Genomic DNA, 22,025 nt, shown 5'->3' with positions numbered 1-22,025 from the left:
CCGTGTTGTTAGACCCTGTAAGCCATGAATGCAAAGAGTTCTCAGCTCTGAGAAAAGAGGGACAGATGTATTCGGCTCGATAGTGGAAGAAGTGTTTGTTCCTATTCCCCAAAACATTTTTAAAACATAATTTTAATAAACAGTGGGTCACTGAGTTTATTAACTTTTTTTTGACAATAACCAATAGTTTTTCCTTTTTTATTACCTTTATTTAAATAGTCATTAATAACTGAGGCCGTGGAAATTTCAGCCATTTTAGCCGTTTTAACAGGTTTGTATCAATGTAGATCTACAGTAGAGTCATTTCTCCATTGAGTAATGAAAATAAACAATTTCACATTTGTGAATATGGTATTTGTCAGTTCATTAATAGCTTACTGTATAAATCCTGTAATACGTATAGTACTACTACATGTAGTACGCATTAGTTGATTAAATAAATAAAGTAGAAATAATTTTTACAAATTTGTCTTTCTAAATTCAATTTATATATTTTTTTTGTTGTACAAAAATACTGAGCGAATCTAATAAAAAGTATCAACATAAAAACAGATGAAAACAAATTTTCCTTTACTTCAATTTCTTCTTCTTCTCTATAAACATAAAACAAATGTAAATAAATCTAAATCTAAGAGTTTGGATACTGTTCATCTTCTCCTCGGCTTTGGTATATGATGAAAACTCAATAAAATATATTCCACAAAGGGGAGTGACTTAGTACATTTACTTTTATTTATCAAATCTTTAGAATGAAGCTAATCATAAACATCCGACCACATTTTCTTGATAAATCTACAGCTGCAGAACAGATGTTCAGATGTCTCTATATCAGATTCACAGAAATCACTGTTGTTTAAATCTGTAAGTTAAAGTTAAACTGGAGTCTAATGTATTCCTTGAGTCGATATGAAGATACTTTTCAATTTTATTGAACTTGAGATCTATAACCTGACATGTTCTTGTTCACCAGATTGAAGCTGAATATAATTGCATTGACCTTTACAAGCATTCACTGCTAGTAGGTCAAAACTGTGAGGAAATCTTGTTCACTGTTTGAACAAACTCAGAAACAAAGTTATTTGCTCTAAAAGTCTTCAGATTTATCTTCTTCTTCTTCCCGATACGATGACAGGCTGCAACCAACGAAAGGCGCATTACTGCCACCTGCTGGAGTCATTAATGTTTAATGAGCACCACGAACACCCCGTTGGTTGATGTCCACCATCTTGTCTGCAGCCAGGTCCGTCTCTAGATACTTGGTAAGTGAGGAGATGGAGAGAGATCATCACCATTCTTGTCTGCTGCATCAGGCTTCGCCATGCCAAATTCAGGACGTGCTGTCTGCCCCTCTTCCTGTTTTCTCCTCAATAGACTGGATTAGGTGCAAGCTGCTGCAATCATGAGGTTTCTCTGTGGATCAGCAGGTGGCCGGACTGACCGGGTGGCTCTAATTGGGGGAGAGCAGCAGGATTCCCCCTCCTGCAAAGTCATGGCCTTCCCTGGTGGTTGGCTGCACACTAGCATGCTATTCATTACCCTGAACAAACCCTGAAGAGGAGCAGGAGGCTCTCTGGCTGCTTGGCTACTGCTGAACAAATATCAGACCAACAATGGAAGACGGGGAGGCAGTAGCAACAAGAGTCTGGTGAGACTCAATCATACTTTAGTATTAGTGTTTTACATTTATATACCCATTGTCTTTAAAGGGGCTATAATTGATTTTTAATAAAATAAATATATCAAATGACCTTGTGTAATGTCAGAGGCGTTGCTTGTAGTGATAAACCTACAGAGAATTATCACTTGGCTCTGCAGCTCCACTCGGATTTATGAAGCTTTATATTGAGTTTCAGCTCCTTGTATAGCTGTCCGGCTGCAACTTTACTGTTTTGGTTCACTCTCCACATTGTTTTTGGCCACAGCAGTCAGCTGTTTAGAGACAAATAGCTCTAAAAACGCACTGTACACTCTCTACTCAGCACCAAAATGGCAAATAGACACAGTTAGCAACTAGCTGGTGAACAAGTGGAGCATTTAGCAGCTAAAGAACCAGATATTTCCCTCAGGAGTTGATAGAGAACAAAAGCAAAAAACAGTTAAAGGAGAATGGAGTTAAAGGAGGAGGAAAATATTGGACCTACATTCATCAGGTGGGCAGAAACACGGCTCCAAATGAATATTAATGTTGTAATTGTTGTTATATCAACTTAAAAGGATATGATACAGTCAGTAGGTGATTTGAGGGGGGGTGCTATCGCTATCCCCCTTGCTAAGACATTAGCTATATCAACTTAAACTTAAAGGTGATAATATGTCAGTGTTGTGTTTACAGGTTGTTTCCGTTGCCCCCAAGTGGCAAAAAAACAAACAACAACAACAAAAAAACCAACTGTTAATACAGGTTTAAATCTCAGGATGTTCAACAGCTCCATATTTGTGTAGATTTCAAGATGCACTCCAAAAAAGCACTGTGATTTGGTTTAAAATTAAGGTTAGTTTAGGGTTATGTTAACGTTAGGATAAGTCTCCAGCAAATTAATATAAGTCAATGTAATGTCCTCTGAAGTTATGGAAACACGACTGTGTGTGTGCGTGTGAAATTTTTCTTCTGCAAACACTGCCCTCTCATTTATCATAAAGCATTATCAGAATCATACTATTTATGCACCAGTTTATTTTCCACAATTTGTAGCTTTTTTAGACCCAGGCTACATCTATTCATGAGAAACTTTGAGCCCCATGCTCCAGTCAACAGGAGCTACCCATTCAGTTATATTCTGGTGGGTTTTGGTGTTTATCAAAATAATGGAAAGTCTTTCATATGTTGTATGGCTGATACAGTCAGTATTCATCTTTCAGGGCCAATGAACACAAGATTTTTTATGGTTCTATCCATCTTTCAAAAAACTCTTTATATTATTATATTGCTATGGAAACGGTCAAAGCCAGCTGGACCATCCTGGAGTCTGTTTATCTTGTGTCTGTGAATTGATTATTTCCTTATTGAGAAAGCAGAGAGTGAAATTCATACTGAATAAAAGACAAATAAAATATATATAGTTTACTGTATTCCTGTTAATTTCCTCTGTTGTTGATGCAGGATTGCAAATGAATATGAATCTGAATATCTATTGGAAATGTATTTGTATCATCTGTTTGAGAACCACCCATGAATGATCTTCAACTGCCACCCTTATGATAGCTAGATTATCCAGTTTTGTTCTTTGTGTTTCCAGACCGAATAGCTTGTCAGATTGTTTTCTGACAGAAGGGTCAGTCGATAATGACAGAGCACTGTGTTGGCCCCCCAATCAATGCTGTTTTTCTTACATTTCCTCAGGGCGAGCTGATTTGATAACTCAGAGATGTTGCATATTAGATTGTGTTGTTAAATATAGCTGTCATGTTGACAGATGGTGAGTGATGATATTTATTTAATTTTGCTCACTATATCAACTCTCCTCTTGTGAATTTGGGGACTGATACGGTGCACAGATGAAACACTGGAGCAGAAGGAAGAGCAAAATTATATTAAACTTTTTCCATAAAATCTCAGTATTTCATTGCTTTTCTATTTTGGGTACTTTGTATACTTGGCACTCAGACAGTTCAGTTCTCACCAAAGGCAGAGCTTCATGCTTTGGATGTGTTTGGCTCAGATTATGAGCCTGGACATGTATTATTTGGCAATTTTTACTTAATTTACTAAAACAAGACAACATTTCTTCGTCTCCAAATTATTTTTTTTCTGCATTTTGTCCATAGCTCAGTTCATTTCTTTGATGTATATAAGTAAAGGGTTAACATCCAATGAGGGACTTTAGTTGCCAGCAGGCATGGGGCTCAATCATTTAAATCAAATTTTCAGAAAAGCATGCATAGGAGCCAACGCTTCTTGGTATCTCCTCTGGAATATATTTTTCTATTGGCAACGGTGGATTCACACACTCTCTCATTTGAGACAAGGCCATTTTGTTTATCCCATTACAGACAGGAGCTCTGATTCTGAGAGCTTGCTCAAAAATGTGATTTGCCCTGATAAGCCAATTAATGCTCCTTCATCAGTTTAGTGTTCAAATCCATTAAAGGAGCACTCTCCTTAGCAGTACAGAGGAAAGATGACTGAGTACAAACAGCGCCTCGAAAGACGCTCATTGATCTGGGGGATCGAGAAATAAGCTTCTCAGCTGAACATCAGTGACTGAATCTCAAAGAGATAAATCAAATTTCAAGTTGTTTTTCTGCAAGCTGGGGAATATACATCACACAGGCAACTTTGAAACTAAATGTTAAAAATTTTCCTTGCAACTTTAGCAGAAGTTTGTGGCTCTAAGTGGAAGCATGTGAACCCCAGGCTCAGGTGGGCAGAGGGCATACTAATTAATTCAGTAAGGTGAACCCAACAGAGTGAATTGGTCTGGAAACACAGGAGGTCTGTAGGGTGTATCAGGCCTAAACTGTCTACAGAGAGGCAGATGAGATGGTGCACATTAATTAAATCCACCATATGTTGGCACTCTCTTCACATCCCAGGCTGCATGTCCCACAGCACAGCAGATGCGACAAACTATCAATTGTTTTGGAAATGAAATCTATCAGGACTTGAACATGAGAGAGCGAGTGAATCAGCCAATCGCTGCTTCGGTCCTCGTCTATGCAGGTTTTGCAGCTCTGCAGACATCACAGTTGTCTGTCTGAATGCTTGCCAAAGGGAGCCAGTAACATGTGGTCATCTATCCTGTTATCTGGTGCTTTGATCTTTGTATTAAAATACTGTTCTAAGAAGAAATATTCTAAAGTAAATGCTGTTTGAGTGATTGTTTTTCCTTTTGGGTGTTAATTGGAGCCACGATTGCTTCGGATGGATCAGACAGAGCAAAGATAACTTCAGATGGATTATTACAAGATTAATTTTTTGGTTTGTGTATGCAGTTATATCACACAATGTTTGTCTCACTGAAGCTCTTTACAGTGGCATCAAGAGAGTCCTGATCTGGGCCTGCTGCTCTGTTCTCCTCAGCCTGGGAGAAAGATAATCTCTGTCGGGAGCGTCTCGTCAAAGGAGTTTTCAAAGTCTTTATTGCCACTAATTAGATCGCTGTCTTTGAGAACCCCTGAAGGCCCTGTCAGTTGACTTTTTGTTGTGATCATCTACACATGGAGTTTAAAAAAAAAAGAAAAGAAATATTCTGTCGTAAATTTGCAGAGTGGAAGGACTCTCTGGATGCCTTGGTCGATAGCATCCTCATGGAGTAAAGCTTGATGGGCCCGTGGATCAATAATTCCTCAAACTGCATCAACAGGGATTAACTACCCCTCTGAGGGAGCTTCTCAGGTCAAAGCTCGGCTCATTTAACAGCTAATTAGATGCTTTCTATTGAGCATATGTTTCTTGTGAAGCATCTGTTTCAGCAGAACATACAGTTAACGCTGAATTTGCACATGCCGGTCAGTGGGAAAACTGTGGCCCTGCTTTTGCAAATAACAAATAGGATGTACGGCTTAAAGTCTATTTGCCTTAAGTAGCTTCAGAGTTCTCCATTTTATCTTGTTTTGATCAATAGTGGCAGATTGCCATCAGTATATTAATTTACTTTGGTAATCTCAAATTGTCTACTGGAGTTTTTAAGCACAATTCCTTTTCAAACCAGTTCAAATAATCATGACGCCGGAGTGGAGCATCAATAGTCCCTCCATTACCTTATCAATTAAGCCGGCATGCCACTGGCAACTTCCTCTTCCTATTAGATTTCAAGACAAATGGTGCAGCAGAATCAGTTCTCTGTTCATTATTTGTCAGATACCAAACTAACATCTATCTGTGTTTTGCGGTAATCATGCTCCCTCTTGTTAATCTGGCTGCAGACAGTATCTGTTGTGTGTGGAATAATACACAGCCACAGAGTAGAGGAGACCAGACTACAGGTCCCTTCATAACAGACCCATCTGATTATATTTATGAAATTCAATTACTCTGACACAGACAGATGGACTTGCTGTCAGTGGGGACGCTCGTCATTTGTTAGCATCAGCGGACGTGTCAGCCCTGAGGTACTGATGGGACCGAAGCTGTGTGACTGGAAACAAAAGAAGGGAGGGAAAGAAAGAGAGCAAGAGAAAGATGGAGAGGAAGAGAAGGCTTTCAAGCAGGCTGACATACTGTAGCCCTGAAGCCTGTAGTCATTTAAAGGGCTAGTTTGTGAAGTACAAGAATTGAAGTGAAGTTGAGATGAGAAGATCAATATCAATCTTATGTCTGTGAGTTAAGTACAGAGCTGGAATCAGGGTGTGGTTACAGCTTAGCTTAGCATAAAGACTTGAAACAAGGGAAAACAGCTAGCCTGGCTCTATTCTTAGTTAAATTAATGTATTATTTACACGATGTGTGGGAATTATAGGCACCAAAAATAGACTAATTATCCTTTCACAGGTACAGAAACAGCAGCACAAGCCATAGTCAGTATCTGTCCTTAACCTTAATGGATAGACTCACAGTTTTTCAAGTCTGTCTTGAAACAACAGGCAGGTGCCCTAATGAAAATTGAAACAGGTTTTGCTTGCTATAATCATTCCCCCTGTTCATACTGACCATTAGAAGATCTCCTCCAGATGTGCTTCCAATTTAAGTGATGGGGGACAAAATCCACAGTCCTTGTTCTGAGCAAAAATGTATTTAAGTCTATCTGAAGATAATATGAAGTTGCAGCCGTCTGAGTTAGTCAAATAAAGTGGATATTTAGTGTTTTAGTGTTTTGCAGTGGAAAGATTGTAACAAAAAGAGGAGATTTTGCTGAAGCCTCATATTAGCTTCAAACTTCAAATCTACACTGAAAGTGCATTATGATTATGGGATCTGCTAATAGCCAATATGAACAGGAGGAATGATTACAGCAAGAAAAACATGTCAATGTTCTTTTTTTATGAGTGTTTTGTGCAGTTATCTAGTACTGATGTTTTGTCTGCCAATAGAGTTCAAGCTGAGAATAACTCCTGAATCTAAATTCTTTTCTCTTCCTTGTGATGTTGTTTTTTTCATTTAGAAGCAGCTGGATAGCTTTGATTTTACAAACTGTAGGTGGTCACTTAGAAACCGAACAGTAATAAAGTGGTCAAAAAGAACTGAACACACATAATGCTTTATTTTTAATGGTCACATTATCCAGAGATATCATTCACTGAATGGCCTCCATCCACACAGCTTTGATCCTATGAGTGTTAGATGCACAATGATTGGGTGTAACAAGGCTACCTGGGCCAACTTGTGCCCACACATGCCTTAAGCATGTTTCTCAAAATCCATAGAAATATTCTTCTAAAGGATTAATGAGCTGGTTGGTGTACTTTTGGACTTTAGCAAAGGACAGGCTAGCTGTTTCCCCTGGTTTCCAGTCTTTGTGCTAAGCTAAGCTAAATGGCTGCTTGCTCTTTAACACACAGACATAAGAGTGGTACTGATCTTCTCCTTTAATTCCAGGCAAGAAAGTAGTCCTAAAATGTCACACTGTAAAAAATGATTTCACATGCCAGTAATTTAAAAAAAAATTTTTTGCGAGTTGTTCTCTCTCTTGTTCTGCATCTAAACTGAAGAAAAAAAGTGCATAACAACAGAAGCGGACAATATCTGTAAAAGACAACTTGTCATAAAATCAGCAGCAGTTTCAGGACACACAAAAACAGCTCACAGCCATCCCTGCTGATCTTTTTGTAGTCAAGGTCCATTTCCCCACTGCCTCTACTCCATCCTGTCTGTTTCTTTTCCTTTTCAACATATTGAAATTGGATGTCTCATATGCCGTTTCAATGAATATGAAATCTATTCAAATTAAACTGAAAGGAAAAGATACAGTACTTGGGCCTTTAATCCAACTCAATGCCGCTCTGTTCGGTGCCCTCTGTTGGTGAATAATGGATGAGTCTGAAAATTAAAGCTAGTTGGGAATTCATTGAGGAACTGCTGACAGTGGGGGAAGGGGGGTTCTGGGCAGGTAGAGGAAAACAGAGAGAGACGGGGGTTCAATGCAAAATAAGTTACTGTAGGTAAAAGCCAGACAAAGAAAAGAAGAAAACGCATGAGTCTGTGTGTTTCAAATTTGCCCCCAAACCTTCAAGCAAGCTGCAATGAGTGGGCTGGAAAAAACAGAGGCCAAACCAAACTCACAGACCAGGGCTGAAAACGATGATGTGCAATCCGATCTGAGCCTGCAGGGTTGTGATCACACCTTCCCCCTACTGCCTCTGTGATACTGCAGCCTACGCCTCATGCCGTGCTTTAGTTGTGTAAAAGACTTCCATAACAGAGGGCAGAAAATAAAATAAAAAATAAAAAATCCCACAGACAGTTTCACGCCTACAGTTTTCTGAAAGTGGAGCTGGGAATGAAAGGAAGAAAGAGATGCCAAACAGGGATGAGGAGGGGGTGGAGAGTTGTGGGGGAGGAAGTGAGGGGGCAGCGGACCAATACCCACATCTAAAGCATCTGAGTGTTGCTCACTAGAAAAAGGCTTGGACTTCCGGAAGAAAGACTCTCCTCAGGGTAAGATCCTTCAGAGAAGCCTGGCTCTGGCTGGTGAGGGGCGTCAGTGGGGTGTGTGATTGAACGCCAGTAGATACACTGATCTACTCTATTCTACTGAGAGCACCCTGAAGAGGCCAGGAGAACAAAAAGCCAGAGCTTTGCTCCGAGCTAAAGCACCAACACTCACATGGTCTTCATATGCATTTCCATTTACAGGAATCCTGAGCCTTTTTATCCAAATCTAAGCCTGTGCAGCTGTCACAATGTGACCGTTCATATGAATCTAGCAGAGACAAACTGAGTGAATATTCATTTATTTACACACCGAGGAGCCTCAGAAGTAGCCTGTTGTTACTCGCCTCATGCTTGATGCCATGTTATTTCTCAATTTCTCCCCCGAGATGAGCTCCTGCGACAGCTTCATTGTGCATCATGAAAAAAGATCAAAATAGCCCCAGCATTGCATAAGCTATAGATGCTTCTTCAAATCATAATTTCTATTGCCTGTTACTTCAGGTTGTAATATGCTTAATTACCCTTTGCAGTATCACAGCAGATAAGCAATCACTGTATGCCCTCATGGAGTGTGTTTTCCACCCAATAGAGCAATAAAGGACAAGGAGATCAATCGAGCATTTCATTATTGTAAAGATGTAAACCCATGATTTAAATCTTGCTGGCAGTTAAGAGAGGACCGCAACCCCAATAATATGTGCATACGGTGCTTTAAATGGATTGCTGTTAATGGAGCTTTTAGTGTATTCACTGATACATGAAATACTGTATAGTACTTGCTGTTGAGATTCACTGGTGTCTTTTTAAACTGCACTGTGTGAGACTGCTGACGGTGCTAAGTTTGACAGGGGCCGGCTTGCATTTATCTTGAGGAGCTCTACCCAAGATGCAGCTCCGCCAGCTGGCCTTTTGATGTTCACTATGAAAGCCCCTTATTAGGATCAGTGGAAAACACAATAAATAATCTGCGAGTGGACTTGCACTGGAAACAAACACTGGGGAGAGATGTCATAAAAATGCAACTTTCAATACAGAAGATGTCACAGGCGTGCTGAAGGAATCTTTTTAGGCAAAATGTTCAGACGCTGTGAGAAGAGAGAGCTGAGAGACAGAGAGGTAAAGATGACCGATGAACAGCAGGGTTGCATATGGAGCATGTTTGTGTGTGTGTGTGTGTATGAACTGTGTGCATGGGGGGATATAACAGTATTTGAATGATGGGTGTGACAGAGGCTGATGTCTGCTCAGGGCTCGGGTGGCTCCAGTAATAAAGATATGATGGTGCAAAGTGGTTTCATTCTGTCTTAAATGCTCCTTAATCTCTCTATAAATGACTTTGGCTTCCAGTAAGGAGAGTGAAAAATACAACGTGTTTGTGCCGCTGCTATTGGGATTTCTATGGCTGTGTCAATAGAGAAAAAGCTGCTCAGCTTTAATGTTAGGAGGGCTTGATGTACAGTTTTTGCGCATGATTTTTTGTACATTTTTATAAAAAACATTTATGTATGATACAGTTCATGTATTTATTTTCTTGAAATTACAACTTACAGTAGCTCTTAGCACTTAGGGGGCTGAGAGAAATGATAAATATTGTGTGCTGCGAAAAGCTATCTCTATGTGCAGATGTCAGTCTGATACAAAATAGGAACAGCCATTTCCTGATGATGTTTCTCTGGTCACCAACAGCACTTTTCACAAGTCACTTTAACTGGATTGTCAATATATTGTGTGTTCTGCTCTCACCAGCCTCTTTCTGACCTTTCTTAAATCAATGCTATCCTATAAGGGGGCGATTTGTGGTTCTCAGCCTCTCCTCTGCTGGGTGTCACCTCTGTCAAGCCTCTAACAGCCACATGTACATTATAGTACATGAGCATGAAAGCACAGTATGTTTTCGTATATACACAAAATGACAGTAATTTGGATCTAAGCATGTGTTCATGTGTGAGCGTGGCAGCGGGAGAGCTCATAATTTTCTGTCTTTCTGGCTGCTTGCCCATAGGAACCATAAAGAATCGACCGTGGGATAATGAACCTGGATGACACACCTGCAGCTGGGGGGGGGGCAACGCCAAGGACGTCTGACAACCTCCTCCTCTCCCACATCTCATTATGACCAGCGAATGGTCAGGGATGGTGATTACAGGCGGGCGTTGAAGCAGAGCAGAAGGGGGAATTACGCGATAGAGCTGATTCCACCGACACCAACTCAACAGTGGTGCTGGAAGGCCAAGAGGGTGCTAATCAAAACACTGTTAGAAGCTGGTTCACACTGCGTCTGTGACCTGTAGTTGTTAAACTGGCAATGATGTTGTGATATTCATCTATCTTGAATTATAACAGCAGATGAAGTTTGGTTCAGAAAAAACGTTACTTTCCAGCAAGAGACATTTAAAAACAAATAATGTGTCTTTTGCATTTGAATCTAATAAAGACAATAAATGTTACTGTGTCACATTGATTCTTTATTGATCCCTGCAATACTGCTCACAGTGAAGACTGGAGCGCAGCAGTGGAGATTCTTGCCTACTCAGGCTTTGAACCATAGACCTCTCAGCTTGAAGGTCTAGCTCCTCATCGTCCTAAAAGCTTGTATCTTCACAGAATATTTAGTTTATCTTGATGCTTTTTTAGTTGATTATGCTGGTAAAAAAAAAAGTAAAAGTATTTCAACATTTCAAAGTCTCTTTTTTCTCTCATCCGCACACACGCAAATCACACATCGCCGCCCAACTGATTCCACATTTCAACCACCCAGAATGAGCTGATGCAAGAGGAGCTTATGCTTACATATAAAAGGGAAAAACACATGTAAAAAACAAAGTAACATCTGAAAATAACTCTGATTCCAAAAAAAGAAAGAAGTCAAAGATATAAAATGGTAACTTCATCTTTTAATATCTTGGTTTGAATTTTATACCATAAATGTGTTTGAGCTCCCCATACTCTGACCTCTGCACCTCTGTTTTGGATGTCCAGCCAGGACAGCATAGATTAACTGTATGCTATTTTGCATTTTCCAATATCAGCATGCACCTCATATTTGTAACCAGTATTGATAAGACCTAAATTTGTCAACACAGTTAAGGAGACAGAAAGGAGTTGCTGGTATTGAGTGCAAAGAAATGGGTAATTAGCTGACGGCTGACTCAGGCCACTTGCAGCTTTGTGTGTCAGGGAGGGGATGGAAAAACCGATGAAGTGCATCTCCCTGGGTGTCATAAAGCTTTGCTTTATGACCAGTTTGTGTAGCCTTGCAGATTAAGTTCAAAGAAAGACGGCCGCTCTCTTCTCCATGCATCTTAAATCCTGTTTCTCCTCCGCTGGATCTGTAGATCAATTCTTTGGGCTGCGCTGAGATATCCCTGGTGTCAGCAGCTATAGGGCAGCTACAGGAAGGATAGGGAAGCCTGGGTGTCTAAAAATACATTATTAAAGGGACAATTTCACTTCAGATTTAATAGTCTTCACAGAGCAGCCTGACCGTTCCACTCAAATTGCATACTTTCCTTACTCTGGAGTGGCTTTCTTTGGCGGCATAAGCAGTAAAACTCATAGCTCCCAGTGGGCTACCATAGGAAGACGCAATGCTCGCATTTGAAAGGCAAGAAAATCACAGTCAATCGGTGGTTCGGCTATGATTCATGCAATGAGTTCTCCCTCAGAAACTACTTCCAGCATTTATCTCAAGAGAGCAGCTCTACATGGAAATAAATGGGCTGGTGTCTGGAGATGACACGCTTCCTTTCTCTGTTTAGACACAAAGACCAATTTCAAATGGTGGGACTGGCAGAGAACCTGCAGCTGTCTAATGTGTGACTGTACTCCGCTGCAGACAGCTGTTACCACCAAATAATACTTGTATTATTCTTCTTAGTGTTCAAAGTTAGCTCAAAATGAAGCACAGTTGGTGCAGCGTGTGTTCTCTTGCATCAAAAATATGTCTGTTACTGCAGACACATCACTAAGATTGAAATTTGGCTGAAAGACAGAGAGAAATACAGCAGGATTACAAGATAAAAGGCAAAGATTTGCACCATTCTCTGTTTTCAGCCCTAAAACTCAAGCACTTATCCATTTTCCTTGCAGGAAAAAAATAAAAATAAAAAAAGGCATTAAACAAATGTGGTTGCAAAAAGATTTCAGCAGTGTGAATATGTATTACTTACATATGAATAATTTATTGTTAAAAAAATCTAAAAAATATAAACAGTATAGTTACACTGACAAATATGTCCACTACACAACATTTGCACACTTGCATTGCAACAGTTAACCAGTATTAATAGTATTTAAGCATTTACAGTAAAGAAAAAAACAAACATATTCTCATATATTCTGAACATCTTCACTTAGGAAACAGAGCTGCTGTGTGCTTCAGAAGATTGCACTGGCAAAGATTTTCTACCTACAACATGTGACATTTTAATCCTTTTCCAGAATGCATTAGAGACACTCAGGAGACAAGCCCTATAATTTCTTTCTTCTTTTTTCTCTTTTTGCAAATAAACCCCCTCGCTTCCTGTGTGTCTCACCTTCAAGAAAATCACTTTTTATAAGACTTAAGGTCAGATTTACTCTGAAATTGTACCTGGATTCTTTGAAGTGTCCTTTTTTCCTCTTTTAAACCCAGTAAACACTAAGATGATGAGAAAATTAAATAGTGGAGAAAAAATAAAATAAAACTAGAATACCTCAAGGTTTTGCTGTACAAGTAAAGAGGGGTATTCTGTCAACACATACAGCAGTATACACTTTAGTTAAGATCAATACCTTTTCTGGCATCACACACTCTTTAAATTTGGCACTTTTAATATCTAACAAAACCATAAAAAGTGAAAATATGAGTGATAATAAATTACTTTTTAAATTATTCAAAAATAATATAAAATACATTCATTATTTCTGTATGACAGAGGGGAAAGTCAGCGGTAATAAATAAATAAATAAATAACAGTGAGATTAAAAAAAAAAAAGAAATCAAATCTACCATGTGACCGGCTGAAAGGTCCGGGGTTCCACTAAACTATGGGAAAGGTTTTTGAGTCCAGCTGCGGAGTGAACTTGCCTGTATCCCAGCAGAGCCAGAGTGTCATTACAAAGATTCTGCACAGTCCTCACGATATCAAAGCCGAGACGAAGCCTCCAGCTCTCTGCTGTCGCTCTGGAGTCTCTGGTGGTGGAGTACCTGTAGTTCCACTCAGACGGAGATGACACATTACTGTTGGTGTTCTTTGCGATCCACATCTGCACCCTGTCCTCCATCTCCAGCCCAATGAACCTGTAGATCTCAGCAGCCTTGTCCTTTGGGTTGAAAGCCAGGTCCTCATACCGCACCAGCAGGTAGCGTCCCCGCAGCCAGGCTGGCCTTTGCAGGCCTGTTTCTGCAGAGGCCGCCATGTCCTTACAGGTGCTGGTGATCTGTGACAGGTCCACATATCGTGGCTGCCGTCCTGTTGCATTCCATATTTTCCAAGCGCGAAACTGATCTGAAAACGCCATCATGCGTGAGGCTAGGATGGCTCTGGGGTCCCTCACCAGGTGGATGATCTTCAGGTCCAGACGCGGATCTTCAGTCAGGGTGCGCAGATCCCCCACTTCAGGGACCCGAACTGTCTTTATGGCTATGTGTTCCCTTGACAGACATGACATAGAGGCCAAGGTGAGGTTCAGTGCCCCGCACTTCTTAGGACACCAGGTTTCATCAGGTGGATCAGAGCCCACTCCATCCCCTCCTTCCAGGCACACAGGAGGGGAACAAAGGGCGTGGCTGGAGCTTCGGCGGAAGAAAGAACTTGTGATGTGGTCCTGTGGCTCAGGACGAATATAGCTCTCCATAAAGTGAAGGTCGCAGGTGTACAGATTGAGGAGGAGGTCCCTGTATGCTCCCAGTAGGGCCCGGCGGTCCAAGGTGCGACGCAGCCTGCTGCTGGAGTTGGTGAAGGCCTGCTGGACGTGGTAGAGAGGTTCAAACACATAGAACATCCCGGGGTGCTGGTTGAGGAGCTGACCGGTGAAGGATGAGCCACTGCGTGTGGTGGCAAACAGCAGGATGTGCTTCCGAGGCGACTCAACGGGCATCCAATTGTCATCGCACAAAGCTCTCCACCTGGAGTCTTGGGGAAAGAAAAGTTGTACGCTTTACTGACAATGTGATTTAAATTTAGCCATATTTGATTGTTTTTTTATTTCTTTTTTTTTTTTTAAATAAAACGATCTGTTTCAAGTTCTGACAAAAGAGGATTTATTTCACTTATTTCAGCTCATAAAAGTGAGAGTCCGTTTTCGCCATAACTTCAAGCCAGGAGAAAGTAAACTCCTTAATCAAGCCAATAAGGTTTAAATAATTTAGAGGGTAAACATGCATGAGTAAGTTTCTTGTCTGCCGGTGGGTTACCGAGGGGTTTTATGAAATGGCGGATCTCTAAATATAGTGCAAATAGCTAACATGTAATTATGGCTGATGAGGAGTTGATTGCAAAGGGGATGTTACTTTTGTACACAGGAGCTCCGGCAAGCTACAGCTGCGCTATGAGAGGGGGATTAATGGAGATAAATTGGAGGATAATTGTCAAACGAATTACACATATTTCATTTCTCCATCCTGCCCACTTGTTGGGAATTCCCTCGTTTAATGATCTGCTTCCCTTTTTTCTTTTGCTTCAGTCACAGTGTGGTGCCACAGCTTGATTCTCCAGCTTAGATATTCTGTCTTTACTCAATCTCTTTACATGATGCTTTCCTCCAAACATTAATCACAATACAACATTACTAATATTACCAATTAAGGTTCAAGTGTGTGCCCTCTGCTGATGCTGCTCATTCAAATTTTATAAGAGAGCATGTTTTTTTTGCATTAAATATAAGTGTATATTCATACATGTCTAAACTTTATACTCTCCGGATTTTTGCTGTGGTCTTGTAGACAGGAAGTTAAGTTTGTAGCACAGTCTGGACTTGCTGTTGATTTGTACCTCGGTGATGTCTGGTCTGGCAGTGGTAGGATCCCTGACAGGGTCCAGACAGTGAATCCCTCAGGGTGCGGATGGCCGTGTACTGGACTCCCAGAGAGGCACACACCAGCAGCAGCACCGTCTTCCAGGAGCACTCCATCCTGCCCCCCCCTCTGGCTCTACATCCTTCACTCTGACGCCACCAGGGAGACACACACACAATGAGATGTCATTTTGATCTATTTTTTCCATCTTCATACATGTGTGCAGCTTTTGCTCATTCACACCTGCAGGCGTCTACTATTGGCCGCTGAGCATCTATTGCTGGAGAAGTTGGGAGCCTTGCTCCAGGGCACTTCAACAGTAGAGGGTAAAGTATGTCACATTAACTTTCCAGATTTCCCCTGCCAGTTCAGAATATTTTATCATATCATTTATGTAACAGAATGTTCTAATTAGCATGTTATGTCCCTTTTTTTACCATACAAAAACAGAAGTGTAGAAATGACAATTTGTGGTGTTACAGAGGGTTATTTATGAATTTTAAAAAAAATGGATACAATGTCTTTGTAATTATTGAGCTTTAGAGGTGCTCGTAGGCAGATTTTTATATCTATTTTTTACCTTTGGACAGAGCCAGACTAGCAGTCTTCATACAATGCTAGCAGGTTGCTGATTGTAGCTTCATATTTAAGATGTGAGAATTGCATCAATCTTCTCATCTATCTCTTGGTAAGAAAAGAATAGGAGTATTCTCTAAAATGTCAAACTTCTCCTTTAAAACACATTTGAAGTGTTTTTTTGGTTCCAGAAAAAAGGTTGTTGTCTCCACAAGGAGGACAAACAGACAGCACCTTGTAGTATTTCTAACGTAAGTAGCTTAAACGCTTTGAATAAACAGTTTAAAGGTTGTGGATTTGTTTCCTAAAGGATCCATTGATTTTCTTCAGCAGGAAAACACGACTCAAAGGTTAGACCACTGGAAAATGGTAGCTGTAATGTTCCCATCTACAATAGCTCCACTATCCAGGATAGGATACCCTACACACAGTTGCATAATTGCATTTCATTTTTGCTTTCCTCTCTTCTGGGTAATTAAGCCTCTAAGCCCAGCAGAGAGTTACATATCCACATAAATATAGCTGTCTTCACATAGATGAGTGGAGAAGTTTCCTTTGTACACTTCCGAGTTCTTTGCCACTGGGCATGAAAGAGCGAAGGGAGATGTGATTTTCCAAATGGATTTAAAAAAAGAAAAAAAAAGGTGCTGCCATCCATTTGTCCCTCTGCACCAAACTGATGGTAGGTAATCACATGAGATCCGGGCGCAAACTGTCTCTCCATCACTCAGAGTGGCTGTGCGGAGGCAATCACCATCAAAGCTACAGGTATATATACATCATATTACTGACAAAAATAAATATTGCTTTCCTGTTTGCTTCCTTACCCTCTTTCTGTCACTCTGTCTTTCCAGTCTGCCTCTTGTTCATTAATGATGTTTATATGTCCCTGGCAGACTCATATCCTCAGGAATGTATCACACTGAGCTGAGATCGGCTTTTGATGTTCCATTAATCACAAACAGTGCAAAACCAGACATTTACTCTGTGGGTGAGGGGAAGAGAAATCGAGCTGACATCATGAGCCATTCTGTTTGAATACGGCTAAAAACAGCAATCACAGAATGAACTCATCGGGGAGAGAAAAACTTTGTTTCTTAGACTAGTAGTGATAGCAATGAGGACACTGTACTGTATGTCTCTTGTCTCAGAACAACTTTAGAGCAGCTTTTCCTGTTTGTGTGCTTGTTGATGGACAGGAGGGAGAGGAAAGGGCAGAGAAATATAAGCATGAATGACTGCAGATAATGAGAGACTTTGACCAAGCTTCTTACCATCTTTGACACTTAAAAAAAAATCTGTCAATTTGACTGTCTTGCCATTCATACCCTACTGCACAGCTGGCTGACCGAGGCACATCATACGATTCCACAGTGACAGGTTTTGTTTTCCTCCAGTCATGATCAGAGCTCCTCTGCTACACACCCTGCTGCCCTCTCGAGAATGAAGACAGATGCTTCAATGGATTAAAGCAATTTGATTTGCAAGTCCTCCTTTTTCCCTGGCTTATAACTGTTCCCGCATTGGGACTCGACACCAGAAATAATAGACACTCTGTCAACAGCTGGAAGGGGACTGCAGGCTTCAGGTGGTCTCTGTTTTTGTATTCCTCAGTGCTTACAAGAGGATAAAAGCCTCAGGGACAGGATCAGCCACAGATTACACTGTGCAGTGCACGTTCCTCTGGCAGGTTTGAGTTGTAAATTCAGTGAGCACAGGCGTTGCTGCTGAGATAACATAGCTAGCAGCTAAAGTGTTGGAGATAATGACATTAGTGCATGGTGCAAGGAAAGGCAATTGCCTCTGTGGAAAATGAAGGCAATAAATGAAGTTAGAAGTTAGTGATGAGGGTGGGACTGAGGGATCTGGGATGGAAGCGATTGAGGGAACAGTGGGTGAGCGACAGTGCCAAAGATTTTTCTATTAAGGCACCTCTGTGTGTTTTCAGATCCTCTGAATGAGGTGAGTGAGGCTGTTTATTGGCAAAGCCTGGTGATCAGTCCAAAGAGTTGAGCAACAGTGGCAACACTAGGAGTTCTGTGTCTCAGTTTGTTTTTCTTCATCCTCCTTTTCCTGTCCATCAACACACACACACACACACACACACACACACACACACACACACACACACACACACACACACAGACCGCTGCAGCGCACGGAGGAGCTGCAACTGACCCTGGGTTACAGAGGAGCTCCTGCCATCTACATGATTCCTCCAGCTCTCCCCCCCCCCCTCTCTCTCTCTCTCTCTCACACACACACACACACACGGAGAAGAGAGTAAGGAACACAATGAAGAAAAAGGTCAACTCTCTGTCTGATCTTGTCCGTGATTATATTTCCCTGATAAGACACCGCGCATTGTTCTCACTGTGTGGTTCATTCACAAACAGCACAACAAGCGAGCGGATAGTGCGCGATGTTTGAGCGTAAAATGAAAGATGAGAAATAAAATGAGAAAGTCATGTAGCCTAAAGTTTAGTGATGATGAAATTAGAGTAATAGAGGAGAAGATGGAAGGAATAAGAAAAGAAAGCTTCAACTTGAGTTTATCCCGCCTCTCTTACAGCTATACGATCCTGTGGATGTTAAACATAAGAAGCATAAATCTGCATCTGAGAGCACTGGAAATTAATCTGCAGTAACTGAAACACTGTAAACTCGAGTTATAACCGATAATTATCTGTAATATTGTTGCAATAAATGTCAGAACAACAAATATCACAACAAAACTGAGTCCCTGTGGAGTATTATGGTGGAACCGCAGCCGATAAAGTAAGACGAGGTCACTATAAACACACCACTGAGTACCACGGACACACTTGAAGTAGCTGTATGGGGAAAAAAATAAAATCATTGACACATTTACTGTTTTATCTCTACACATCCTCATTATGATCTGTATGATGGCCAGATTATCGCATCTTGTTTGTTAGATAACCGGTTAGGTTGCAGCTCGGTGCGCGTAAAATGCACAACAGATGACGGCTTTGACCCCCCCTCCCCTCACAAAAAAAAAAAAAAAATGTTACCTTACCATGAACGCGCTCGATCAGATATTTTCCAGGCCAGTCCAGTCTTCTACGATGCATTTGTAAAAGTGTGTGTTTGTGTTTGTCTGTGTGTGCGTGCGCGCGTGTGTGTGTGTGTGTGTGAGGCGGAGGGAGCGCTGTGTGCTGCAGCCGGTGTCCAGAGCCGAACTGGATTCAGTGCCGGAGATGCGCCATGGATGGAGAGCAGCGAGATGCTGAGTGGGGAGGTATGTCTCACCCCTCCAGAGACCACACAGGCTACTGGAGCTGAGTCTAGATTGGATGGAAGATTGCCTTGCCGTGCATTACGCTTTGATGCTGGAGGGTACGTTTCATTACGTGGGCATATGTGTTGGACACATGTGATCTCAACAGGCAGTAAACAGTGAGTCCAACTATAATATGATTCTTCCTTTAATTGTCTATTTGACATGTTTGCAGGTGTAAGAGGACCGGACATTTCTCATATTTCATGAAGGCAGTTTTCATCAGCTCCTGGCAGGCATCAACAATCACTTCAGCATCCCACCATAACCATCAGAGTGTCATTCCTCCCTCTCTGTCACTGTCATGCTCTTTTGCAGGGATTCTCACTATACCCTCAAATGGATCACTACACACTCATAACACACGCACGCACGCACACACACACACACACACACACACACACATGCACACACGCACATGAACACGTTTCCCATGAGATTACAGTGACACAATGACCTCTATTTTTCCTCATTCCAGTGAGGATGACTGCTATCATCAGATATGTGCTGCTGACTCCCTGCTGTGGAGGGACGGGTGCCATATCATTGCCCCCTGGGGCTTACTGTGGGGTCAGATTTAGCCAGTGACAGCTCCATTACTCCTGGGAATGGGGTCGATTCTGTTTGCGGTCTTTCAGATTTATCTCCTGCTGTGGCAGTGTCATGCTGGCTAAAAAGTGTGTCTTTACTGAGATTCGCAGAGAAAATTGGTGAAATAATGGCTGTCTTTGGATTTTTCTACAATTGGATGAGTTGCCAAAGCATAAGGATCCTTAAACTTTCTCTCAGTGGGGGATTAGTTGTTCCAACTTTTCTGCCCTTATCTAACCTGTGTTTAAACCTTTCAGGCAGTGGATACACCAAAGCTAAGGCAGGCTGAAATGATCTCAGAATTGGGAACCAGAGGGCTAGAAGTCTACCTACGCAGATACAGAACAAGCTTTTTCTGGTGATATGAGGCTGCAGCATATTATCAGCCAAAGGTTTTACCATACAAGCACACATACAAAGGACAAGAAGCTGCCAAGAACGCCTAGTGAGTGATACAAGAGAGTCCTGTCCTCCGCACCTCTCTGCGCTGATCCCTCGCTATGCCTGCCTACAGTACAGCATCGATTCCCCAGCTCTGAGCAGCCGATCGCCCCCACACCTCCTTGGCGAGATGTGAAACAGGCAATGAGAAAAAGTTGAATTTTCTGTGAGCGAAAGCTGAATCCTCCACGGGGCTCCCTGTTTAGCTATACCCACATTTGTTCCCCACCACACACACTTTCAAAGAGCACAAAATCAAACGTGTACACATGCATTAGAGAATTGGAGTAGGCTACCTTTCATTTTTCTTTTCCGGGACTTTCAGGCTCTTAACTATCACACCTCACCAATCTGCATTCCCCATATCTCTATGATCCACCCTTTATCTGATCTTTAACATGACAGCAGTCTTTCATCATAAAGTGGATGGAAGTGTTCAGCTGAAAACTCTCCACAGTTCAGGATAACCGTGTCTTCTTAACTGACTTAACTGACTGCTTTTCTGTGTCTGGGCTTGCTTGGCAACTTCTGCTCCACTTTCTTTTAAAGACAAGATCTGTCAATCAGCTTGTCACAAGGGAAAGCAGGTCTTGCAAAAGTTATCTTAGGAGGAGTTTTGCCTGTGGAGGAAAGCTAGTGTTTCTGCACACTCATTTGAGGGAGCGAAGAGCAGCCCCCTTTATTCAACCCCCTCCCCTCCCTCCTATAAGTGCAATAAGCAGGTGAAAAGAAATCTCATCTCACCCACTAGTGTGCCAGCAGAGACAGCTAAATTTAATTCAGCAAACAACCAGAAACAGGGCACTCCAGCACGCTTTCTCTATTTCTCACTGGCACTGACAACATCTGAGAAATTCTTCACAGTCATATTGTCGCTTGGACAGTAATAATGCCATGCAGACACACAACTATTTCATTTAAAGGAATAGTGTGACTTATTTGCTTCATGGCGGGGAGATGGAAGAGAAGATTGATACCAGTCTCATGTTCATCTGTTAAATATGAAGCTACAGGCAGCACCTGGTTAGCTAGCTTAGCATAAAGACTGGAAACAGAGGGAAACAGCTAGCCTGGCTCAGTCCAAAGGCAATAAAATCCGCCTACTAGAACCTCTAAGGCTCACTAATGAACAAGTTATATCTCATTTGTTTAAACTGAAGTTGTGTTACACTATTTCTTGGCTGGGACCAGTTGCCAGGCAACCAGTGGAAACTACAGGAAGTTACTGGTCCCAGGCAACAAATAGTGTGGCACATAATGGTGAAATGTCATTTTTTGTCCTTTAGAGAGTGTAATGCTGATGCCCCATATAAAGGGCAGGAGATGCTGTTTGGCAATGGCAAACTTTAAAGAGGATGTGAAGGAAGCAGGTCAGAAGGCAGTGCAAAAAAATATTCATGAAAACACAGGAAATGAAAAATAACTTGAGAAATGAAACAAATAAAATCTCAAAGCAAGCGGTCAGTTACTCTCTCGTTCACTCATCACAGCTGACCAGTGACTGACCTTTTACCCTCTCGGCCTCACCTAACTGGAACATGCTCAGGTTACCACATGGTGAACATATAGAATAACATTAGAACAACACT

General features: G+C 41.4%; 1 protein-coding gene and 1 long non-coding RNA gene across 2 annotated transcripts; one reads left to right on the top strand and one right to left on the bottom strand.

The window, feature by feature from the left end:
- The first annotated feature begins 811 nt into the window (after positions 1-811).
- LOC122985980 lies at positions 812-11,064 on the top strand. The gene is made up of 3 exons (XR_006404213.1): positions 812-1,259; positions 1,372-1,645; positions 10,533-11,064. It is a non-coding gene; the product is annotated as an uncharacterized LOC122985980 (long non-coding RNA).
- Positions 11,065-12,763: 1,699 nt separating this feature from the next.
- On the bottom strand, positions 12,764-22,025 carry si:ch73-62b13.1 (Carbohydrate sulfotransferase 1-like). The gene is made up of 3 exons (XM_044356864.1): positions 21,943-22,025; positions 15,505-15,676; positions 12,764-14,646 (listed from the first exon to the last, which is right to left on the bottom strand). The coding sequence occupies exons 2-3, from the start codon at positions 15,641-15,643 to the stop codon at positions 13,517-13,519; spliced, it is 1,269 nt and encodes a 422-aa protein (XP_044212799.1). The 5' UTR covers positions 15,644-15,676; positions 21,943-22,025; the 3' UTR covers positions 12,764-13,516.

The sequence above is a fragment of the Thunnus albacares genome, chromosome 7 (assembly GCF_914725855.1).
Source record: "Thunnus albacares chromosome 7, fThuAlb1.1, whole genome shotgun sequence".
NCBI lineage: Eukaryota > Metazoa > Chordata > Actinopteri > Scombriformes > Scombridae > Thunnus > Thunnus albacares.
The sequence above is the reverse complement of the archived record's forward strand: the minus strand, read 5'-3'. Positions and strand labels throughout refer to the sequence as shown.